General features: G+C 35.5%; 1 protein-coding gene across 1 annotated transcript; it reads left to right on the top strand.

Annotated features, from left to right (window-relative positions):
• Window positions 1-475: 475 nt before the first annotated feature.
• On the top strand, window positions 476-10,273 carry CNOT6 (CCR4-NOT transcription complex, subunit 6; the record flags this gene model as incomplete). The annotated part of the gene is made up of 9 exons (XM_009706355.1): window positions 476-589; window positions 1,594-1,698; window positions 1,790-1,858; window positions 3,297-3,454; window positions 3,951-4,105; window positions 4,361-4,515; window positions 5,502-5,732; window positions 7,075-7,277; window positions 7,971-10,273. Coding segments are annotated over 9 exons (1,403 nt in total), but the record flags the coding sequence as incomplete, so codon positions are not given.
• Between the last annotated feature and the right edge of the window lie 533 nt (window positions 10,274-10,806).

Here is a 10,806-nt window from a genome sequence, read left to right as displayed (position 1 = left end):
CTGACATTAAAAAAAAAAAAAAAGAACAGAAAATTACCATTGTAAATGACTATTACATGGTAATGTCATAGCTCTAATTGTACTGCTGTGATCTTGGATTTTTTGCTTATTTGTTTTGTGGCATATAATGTCCCTTTATTTGGCCTTTAATCATAGCAGAACTGTTTCATGGTCTGGTTTGTCAGAGCTGTTACTGCTTCATTGCTTGTAGTTACTAAAGTATTTAATTATTGCTAATGTTTACAAAATTTCTGACTTTTTAAGATGAACTTGTGGAACAGCTACTTCCCTGTGTACTGCAACATAATATGTATTTTGTCTCTCCGTGTGTGTTTGAGTACAGTAGGATTTCCCTAACTGTTGTTGTTTAGTCTTCAAGTTTTTCAGTATTGTCATTTACTAGTATAATATTGTTTCTCTTTTAGTTAAACTTCTTGTACTATACTGCTGAAAACAAATGTTGGTCTGTTTTCAGCGCTATATGATTCTTGCTCTGTCTACAGGGAACTACATTTAAATAACAACCTGTTACGAGTTTTACCTTTTGAGCTGGGAAAACTGTTCCAGTTACAGACTTTGGGTCTGAAAGGTATTACTACTTTTTCTTGGTATCCATGCTTGTTTAATGATAATTGCTTCTCAGATGTAACGGCTGTAGACTGCTAGTTCATAAAATGTTACTGAATAGCAATCCCAGATGTAGCTACTTACTCCACATTCATAAATATTGTTATTTAGGGATTATTTTAAAAAAGAAAAAGAATGAGTTTGGCAAAGCACTCCATGTACAAAGAGGTTTGCTTCTCTTTCCCCAGAGTGAGCGGAAGCTTTCTGTTGGTTGCATAGGGGTTGAATACAGTGCTGCTTTAACTAAGAAATAAGTCTGCAGTTAACTGTAGGTGTTCAACTCCAACCAAAAAGGGAACATGCTTTGTACTGCTCTAGGGTACTGTGCTGTTTATGCAAGCAGCAATTTAAATCTTTTTCCAATTTTTTTTTTTCTCTGAACTGTATGGATTCTAGCCATAAAATTGCTGACCTCAAGAGGGACTTAAGTCACAAGATTAGGACCACTGAGTGATACAATACCTCTAAACACTGTTAAGTCTGAAAAGTTTGGTTTTCTCCCGCTTAAAATTGGATAATTGCGATGTGCATTGTCCGTGAAAACTTCTACAATTTGCTTATGCATTTACCGGATGGTAGAGACTCTACTCAGATAGGACTGGCAAATAAACTGATGGTGGACCTTTCATTCGCATCGGGGAAAGTGAGCAGAGGTGGCTGCTGCGTTTGGCCTCATCAGCTCTGCCTGCGTGTTGTACCACACCAGTTCTTCACTGCTGTTAGATTCAGTGTCCACCCTTGGGGTGGTCAGTCAGAAGACAGACACAGGAGGGAATGTGGTTAACTTCACTAGAGCAATTCACACGTCTAGTGTTTTGTGGGATTGAAGACCTGAGATCTGAAACCTGCAAGTAGTTCATAGTAGATGCAGTGTCTTTTCTCGGAGATGCCAGCTTTAAACACTGATATGTAAGTTCATAATGGTTCTGTATATTTTATTCAATATTTCTGTAAATCTGTTTGCAGGAAATCCACTTACACAGGATATTCTGAACCTTTATCAGGAACCAGATGGGACGCGAAGGCTACTGAACTATTTGCTTGATAATTTGGCAGGTACTGCAAAAAGAAGTAAGTGATCATTCTTAAAACATTTATTTCTGCTGTGTGAAATAAATGTGATTATCACTTGTTGTATCTCTACTTTAAAATGTTCCCATAGTTTCAACAGAACAACCACCTCCAAGATCTTGGATTATGTTGCAAGAACCAGACCGTACAAGACCAACAGGTACTGTAATACTTTAAGAATTTTTTTTCCCTTTCTTTTTTTTTCCCTTTTATAAAAGCTGTTGATCTTTACTATCTACTGACAAAAAAAAATTAGTGCTTAAATTAACCAATCATCTGTGCAGTGCTTACCAGCCAGCTGAAGTAGTACTATCTCAATTGGAACACCTGTTCCAGATTTACCCATCTTTTACTATAAAGTAATTTCTTTTTTGATTAACATCCTCCTCAAAGGAATTGAAACTGTTGTCCACAATTAGTTAAATAGTTGAATTGTAACAGGCTTAATTGAACATTTGTTGAAGAATAAAAAAATGGAAGACCATAAGCATAATTTCCCCAAAATGCAGAATTTTTTTCTTTTAAGTAACCAATGTGTCATGTTTGACTTGGCACTTTTCTTGCTGTTGGGGTTCAGATCATGTTTAATTATTTACTAATTCCAGCTGCATGAATTGTCTAAAATACAGCCTTTTCTATTTACCTCCACACCAAAAATCGTAGTGCATTTCTTGATTATTGCAGCATCCTCTCTTTCAGAACTGATGTACATTACTCTCCCCTATTGATTTTATTAAGGTGGTTGCTTCAGATATCACACTGTTAATGCAGCTTGTTTTTTGCTGTCACCTATGTATTTTCAAAATGCTGGGCTTTGACCTCCAATCAGCCCAAGATTGTTGCTTCGATTTGATATAAATCATCAAACAACTGTCTTGTTCCTTCTTTCCAAGTTGTAGTCCACATTTTAGAGGAGCTCCCAGTAAGCTTCCAAGTATCTCACAGTTGTACTGCAAATTCCTTAGTGCTTTTTAAAAACAAACAAGAAAACCCCAACAAAACAAAACCCAAAATCCATGCTGCTGGATTACCTGTCAAGTTGCCCCAAACTGTCTCATTATCACTCCTGTTCCAAATTAATACAGAGAGTAGATGTTTCTTGTCTTTACATCTGAATTGTAAGCTTTTTGAGGTGGAAACATTTAGGGTTTTGTTCTGCCTATACTTTTTCCTTGTGTGAAGGGATCCTCACCCTGCCTATGGGTCTGTTACAGTTTGTGGTGGTAATAAAGTAGATTTTAAATAATCTGTTTGAAGAATTTGCAAACCTTTTGTATAGCTGGCAAACATGAGTGTTCAAATACACTTACCTTGTTTTAGGCTTTTCACAGTAGAGCACGGCTTACCATAAAGTACATTTGTCTGCTGTTTCCTGCATTAACCATACAAAGGGAGGGGGGTTGGTTTTTGTTTTCTAATTAAATGCTGGAAGACAGCTGCCATAAGTCCAAATTTCTGATACCTGTGCTATGTTTTGGTTGAAGCAAATGACACATGAATTGGTAGATTTGCAGAAGACAAAAGTGAAGAACGTAATTGTATGTATATTTTGTTGTTGTTAAATATACCGGTGTAGAAGTAAAATTATTGTTCTGCAGCCTTGTTCTCTGTTATGTGTTACAACGTACTCTGTGATAAATATGCTACCCGGCAGCTGTATGGCTATTGTCCGTCTTGGGCATTGAACTGGGAATACAGAAAAAAAGCCATTATGCAGGAAATCCTGAGCTGTAATGCTGACATCATAAGTCTTCAGGTAAAAGATATATACCATTATTTCTTTTCCTTTGTGCTGGTTTCTCTATATTAAGTGTATTTACTGTAAACGATCTGTTTTCAAAACCTTCTGAAAACAAAAGAAAAAAGAAGTGGTGTTTAGAACATTATTTGTTGCTTGACATCAAAAGAATGCTTTTCAGCCCACGCGGTTGGAATGGGAACCAGCAGCTGCTGATCAAAGAGATGTACGTGGGGGTGTCTCTGTGCCTGCGTGTGTATGTGGGGCTATAATTGACACATATTCAAATAAAAGGCTTGAGGTAATCATAACTCTGGAGACTACAGAAATTCATTTGTATTTTCTTAAAATAGGGATATTGCTCTCAAATTTGCATTCTCTGATGTACTTAATTCTTACATTTTTTTGCCCTTTAATTTGGAAGTGATTTACACTTCTGAAGAGTCTAAATAATATCGGTCTTCTGTGTCTTGCTAATAATACATTCATGCTGTGCTGTCTTATAACTTTGTAGGAGGTTGAAACGGAACAGTACTACAGTTTTTTCCTGGTAGAATTGAAAGAACGTGGCTACAATGGATTCTTCAGTCCAAAATCTAGAGCCAGGACAATGTCAGAACAGGAGAGAAAACATGTTGATGGTTGTGCAATATTTTTCAAAACGGAAAAGTAAGTGATGTGTTTTGCCAAGCCTTCTGTCGTGTCTTGCTCTGTTTCACGTAATTTCTCAGGTCAGTCTATAGCTCAGTTTGGCTAGGAAAACTATATCATCTGATTTCAGTTAAGGATTTTATGAAATTATGTGATTGGCTGAGATTTTCACATCATAAATGTGTTTGATCTTTAGGTTAAAGGAGAATTATCTTTAACATTTTCTTTTGAATCTAGCTGCTGAAAAAAATATATATGTTGTTTCACTTTCAGATTTACTTTGGTTCAAAAACATACTGTTGAGTTCAATCAACTGGCTATGGCAAACTCGGAAGGTTCAGAAGCTATGCTGAACAGAGTTATGACAAAAGATAACATTGGAGTTGCTGTATTGTTAGAACTGCGAAAGGAATTGATAGAAATGTCATGTAAGTCCTATTTAGTTTAATGTTTTAATAGATTGTATTTTGTAAATGAAAAAATTTATTTTGTTATAGTAAATCAGAGAAACTAGGTTCTACAGATGAATATAACTTTGCATATTGTACACTTAGACAATTTTATTTCCAAACAGGATTTGGGGAAAAGTCATATTCCTTAAATGATGAAGTTTTGTTTTGTTTTTCCCACTCACACCTTTTTGCTTAAAAAAATACAAAGACTTGAGTTTGCGTGATTATTTTTCTTTTTTTTTTTTTTTTTAATTCCTTGAAGTTTTGTACAGGTATCAAAGAATCGGTTGGTGGTGTATGTTTCTGGATCATGTATCTGCATCGTTTTAGCTTGTTTTTTCTTTACTGCCACGCTTATACAACCTGTTTGTTATGCCCTGTTATTCTTAATTTAGGAAATGTAAATTGGCTTTATAAGTATCACAGTGAGTACTTACTCAACCTGTGTTATATTTATCCAAATGATATTTTATTAATTCAGATTCTAACAAAGAAGCCTTTTAAGAAGCACTTCTAGCAAGAGAGGTAACTTATAATGTGGATAACTTAAAATTCAGAGCTTGTTGCCTAAGAACATACGAGCAGTGCCTGTTTACTATCACAACCTGAAGAAAACTGTAGTAATATTTAGAACGACACTATTTGCCTGTAATTAGGATTATCTGTTATTTATGTTAATTCACAGTATTCTTATGTATATGTGTAACCTGTAACGAGATAGTGTGTCTGTTAATGGTCTTGAATGTGAAACACAATTGTTCCTAATGCTTTATATCAACTAAAACACTTAGTAGATGTAAGAGGAGTTGTATGACCCTCTTAAATTAAATGTTATTAACCCCTTGAAGTTACACTGCTATTTTATTTGGTTTTTTCCTCCCCTCAAATGTCTTGTTTAAAATTCAACAATAGTGTTTTCTGTTGCTGACCGTGTAAGGCCAATAATTGATTTTACATTTTAGCTGGAAAGCCACATCTTGGGATGGAAAAGCAACTAGTTCTTGTAGCTAATGCACATATGCATTGGGACCCAGATTATTCTGATGTGAAGCTGGTTCAGACTATGATGTTCCTGTCCGAGGTAAAGAACATTATTGATAAAGCTTCTCGTAGTCTCAAACCTGGTGTTTCGGGAGAACTTGGAACCATTCCACTTGTACTGTGTGCAGATCTCAATTCTCTACCAGACTCTGGTAAGAGTTCTTTTTTTTTCCTGACAGTTTCAAGTGTGTAACAATTTAAATTTTAAGGTCTCACTTTTTTAAAAGGAGTTTTCAACTTGGAGAATGTATTGTTTGATGTCGTAAGCTCTAAAGCGACTAAGAAAGTAGAAGGAAGAGAAAAAAGATAGAACTGTTTCTTTTGTGAGTGACCTGATTGCCTATGCAGTAGTATAGCTATGTCTGGTCTTTCAGAAGCATTTTCATTGTTACTTTACAATACAGGAATAGAAAGGAACAAAATAACTTTTTAAAAAAAAAAAAAAAAAACAAAAACAAAACACCAAACTGGAAACATGAGTATGTTGCTGATAATTGGGTTTTCTTAAGTGTGAGAAGATAGATTCTTCTTTCTAAAGTTGCCACCATACAATCATTTTCTGCAGCTCAAATGTTTTAGGAGACGTATTGAATTTTTGAAGTCCTACCAGAAAGAGATTCTTCAGACCTCTTTATTAACAGGCAACTTTTTTTTTTTTGACTTGGTGGCAACTTTGTAAAGTGCAAGAAAAGAACATATTCAATGGTCGCCTTCTTGGCTTTCTCAGGTACCCAGCTGGAGTGCTGAACTCAAGAGCCATCCTTCTTACTTATTGCTAGTTGTTCAATATAATAATAATCTCCATTCTTGGTCCCCCTTCCTTCTGGCCTCTGCTTGCCAACTCTTAACAGCTGTTAGGGTTGATAAGAGCAGTTACTGCTCATCAGTACTGGAAATCTGATTCTTTTTAATCCCAAGAAGGCAAATATCACTAGTGGCTCTTGCAGTAGCCAGTTCACGTGTCTTCAGAATAACTAATTGCTGCTTTTACCTTTCAGAACCTTAACAGGGCTGTTCTGAAATTGAGGCACGATCATAGTTTTCCAAGACGCAAGTCTTGTCAATTTGGCTTCACAACCTCTTTAAAGTTAATTTTGTTTGAACTAGTGTTACAAAAGTTGGCTTTTTTGCAACGTTTGAGCTGAAGAATGTTGAAGGCCAGGACTTCAGCATAAAGACGAGGACAGGGGGAAGCTGACTACTGAGCATCTATAGAATTTTACTTTTACTTTTTTCATCTCCCCTTCCTAGTCTGTTCCTTAACCTTCACATTTTTTCTGATCAGAGCATGTCTCTCTGTTCTAGGTGACATTTGCTCATGACATACATATACTTGCAATATTTTAAAAGAACTACTGCTGACTGTATTGTATGTGTGTTGAAGTTTTGATTATATAAAGCATAAAGTTGCATGCATGACTCAAAGTACTTGCACACCCTTATTTGCTGAATGCTTGTTAATACCTTCTTGTGTGTATGTGCCTCTTCTGATAGGTGTTGTTGAGTACTTGAGCACTGGTGGAGTGGAAACAAACCACAAAGATTTTAAGGAACTGAGATACAATGAAAGTCTTACTAACTTCAGCTGTAATGGAAAAAATGGAACAACAAATGGAAGAATTACACATGGTTTCAAGTTGAAGAGTGCCTATGAGAATGGTCTAATGCCTTATACAAATTACACATTTGACTTCAAGGTGAGGACTTAGCTGATGTTTTGGAAAAGTTTTCCATTTTGAAGTTTAACTGGTGTGATTTGCTGTATGGAATTGTTTAACAAAGAAGTTAATCTGTTTGGGTAGCTAGTGGTAAATTCACCAGGTTTATATTTAAAACATGGCAGACTAGAGTGCCCAACAATTCAGTCTCCTAGAAACCAAATTTTCCTTTTTCTTGTTAGTAACTTGTAATAGATTTGGAAGAGTTGAAGTGCTGTTAACCTTACCTGTAAATATGAAGATTCTGTGTTTTAATACGCCAAGCTAAATGAAATAGTACAACAAGGGCACTTAAGCTGTCAACTGTAAGCAAATAATCTGTGTTGCTGCTGGAAAATTCTCGGTGCTCTGTTGCCCAGGGGAAACAAAGATGGCTCTCTTCCTTTTCAAAATCAGTTAAATGTGATTTGAAGCTATGTAGGAAGTTGGAAACTACAACCCACAAAAGCGTAGCAGAAGTGAGGCAGGGTGGACTTTTCTTTTGTTTTCCGAGTCTATATTGAGCCAGCCCATGGGCTATAGAAAGTAGAAGTCTCCTAAGTTGGTGATGTGCTATGGAGAAGGAATGGTAGCATTTCACTCACTCGTAATACTGAGCTCACTTTTTGTTTGGAAGGATAACTTGAGTTAAGAACATACTAACAATTGATTTTATTTCTTGTCTTGTTTTAGGGTATTATTGACTACATCTTCTACTCTAAACCTCAGCTAAACATACTTGGCATTCTTGGACCTTTGGATCACCATTGGTTAATAGAGAACAATATAAGTGGTTGTCCACATCCACTCATCCCTTCTGACCACTTCTCACTTTTTGCACAACTGGAGCTTTTGCTGCCTTTCCTGCCTCCTGTAAATGGAATCCATCTCCCTGGCAGGAGGTAGTCAAGTACATTTTAGAGGGCAACCTCAATCTAACTTGTACAATTGTAAAATCTGAATATAGAGGAGTGAGGTATGGCCAACAGGGATTTTTTTTTTTTTTTCTTAATAATCTTAATCTTAAATCTAATTATTTGCTAAAGACATAGTAAAAGCCAGGTGCTATCAACAGACACAATTCTGAGCCCAATATACTTTGTATACTGTTTGACGGCGATTGGTGCATTTGCACCTTTCTTTAGTATGTTACAATTAACCTTCCTGTTTCTTTTATCCAACGTGACATTTCCATGCCTTGAAATAGGGAATTGTTATACAGTATATATTCTCTTTGCACAGTTATCTGTAGCACTACTTTTTTGAGGCCAGTAGGAACATCCATAGAACATTCTTCCATACTTCACTCCCTCCTTTTTCAGACTTGTTTGTAAAATATAGAATTTGAATTTAGCCTTTATTGATTGTATATGAACAACAGAAAACCTGATTTATGAGATTTTGTACTTTAAAAAAAAAAAAAAAAGAAAAATCAGATTTGGAAAATGATTGTATTGTAAACTAAGGCTAAATTTTTATCTGTTTTCATGTGTTATAAAGGCCAGCTTGTAAAAGAGGTTGTCACAGGTTTTCTCTGCCAGTGATTTGCACTGTTAGGGTTTTGTTAGCCCTTTTGTACTACTTTTTATGTTCAATTGAGAACATTGCTTTTAAAATCCAAACCTATAAAATTGTAATATCTTACAGAGATAACTAAATACATTCTGTCTATTTCTGATTTTTTTAAAAAAAAGAAAAGCATAGAGTTCTCACAGAACAGATAAGCTAAGCAGTGACTATAAGTAGACCTGTATGGATTGAAAGTTATTGCTGATGTGTATACACTCAGATATTTTTCTCCTCTCTAACTTTTGAAGTAAAATTTAGGGATACTTGTGTACAGCTTCTTCATTTCTGTTTTAAATACTTGTCCTATCTCCACTGTGCCTGCTTAAATTTGTTCTCAACTAGCACTGCCTGTGCATGCAGAGAGATCCTGTGCATCCTCTTTTATTTTTTTAAATAATGTTAACACTTGTGAAAATTTTATGAAGATACTTTTGTATAAGCTGTGGCATCTTTTTTTTCCTTTGTGAAGCATTGAATATCACACTTTTTGAACATGTTCAGGTTATGGGTACACAGTTTCTAGCTTCTAATACCCATGCACTGCTTCTTTCAGTGTCATTGCACAGTGCTGTTTTTCCCACTAAGAATTACTATCATGTGAATTCTCTTTCGTTTAAGTGTGTTCCTCAGTTTCAGAAAGTATAATTCCTCGAAGAAAAAAAAAACCCAACCCTACATTTTCTATTGATGAAGCAGTGTAAAATAAATGCATTTTCAATACAGGTCCCGAAGACAATTCTTCAGATCATTTTTTTTAAAGTGACCAAGTCTTATTTTAAAGTGTCAAGCAAGACTAAAGTTATAGTGTACCCTCAGTGCCATTTGTGTCACGAAGCCAAGTAAATAACAGCTTACAAATTTAACTTGTCTATTTGTATCCTAAAAGGGAGAATTTATCATCTCCTTAAACTAATACGACTTGAATAATCAATGTAAAAAAAAAAAAAAAAATGGAGATAGAGAGCTTGGTCTTAAACAGCTTTTGTTTCAGCTGCGGGCAGGGAAGCAAAAGGACACTGAGCATTAAGAGAAAACTTTCTACATATTGTGAATTTTTATATATAAGAGAGTGGATTGGTAATAATGATTCAAATTTTTATGGAAAAGTAGTCAGCACACAAGTGTGCTCAAACCGTTCTGTTTTAAGCTGAAAGTAAGAATTACAAACAGTTCGGGTGTGTAAAATGTACATTTTAAAATTTCAGTAGGAGAAATTTTGATCTTGAATCCTTGTCTTGGACCTGATCTCTTGGGGTTATTTGGTTTTGGTTTTAGTTGTGCAAACACCAAACATGTCCAGTTTATAATCAGTACATTGAAATGCTGGTAGTGTTGCTGTAGTAGACTTAATGCGTAGTGTTATTTTTTTTCTGTTTGTTTTTTTGGGTTTTTTTTGTAAAGTGTGAATAAAAGGTGTTTTACTCCTGTTTCCTTAATGATGTCTTGGTAACGTACATCATGACAATTTCCAGTGGTGATGAGCCAATTTAGCTTGTCAAACTAAGCAAACTATTTTTCTTTTCTGATTATCTGGATTGTGTAATGAGTCCAGAAAGCTTTACAGAAGGGGAAGGGAAGCACTTACTCATTTTTTGTATTTCTTAGAGGGGGATAATTTACTTTAATAGATGCTGGAGCTTGAGTGCACTTGTTAGATTCTAAAGGTTTGAGCTTTATCCCATATGTGTTCTCCTGTATTGCTTAGTCTTAAAAAATATTTGAATTTATGACAGCATGTTAAAATGTGGCCCCTCGTGCTTTGGAGACACAACTGTTCCTCCTTAGTCACCTTGCAGTCTAAGGGTCCATTTAAATAACTGTTTCCTCCAGCTTTTATACTTGTCCCATCAGGTCCCAATCGAAAACCCACTGAAGACATTGAAGACACTCCTTTGACTTCACTGGGTTTTAACTAGACTGCAGCTATGACTCGGGGGCTGAAGGAAGGAGAAATACTTGG

Source organism: Cariama cristata, unplaced genomic scaffold (genome assembly GCF_000690535.1).
Source record: "Cariama cristata isolate BGI_N322 unplaced genomic scaffold, ASM69053v1 scaffold14640, whole genome shotgun sequence".
NCBI lineage: Eukaryota > Metazoa > Chordata > Aves > Cariamiformes > Cariamidae > Cariama > Cariama cristata.
The sequence above is the reverse complement of the archived record's forward strand: the minus strand, read 5'-3'. Positions and strand labels throughout refer to the sequence as shown.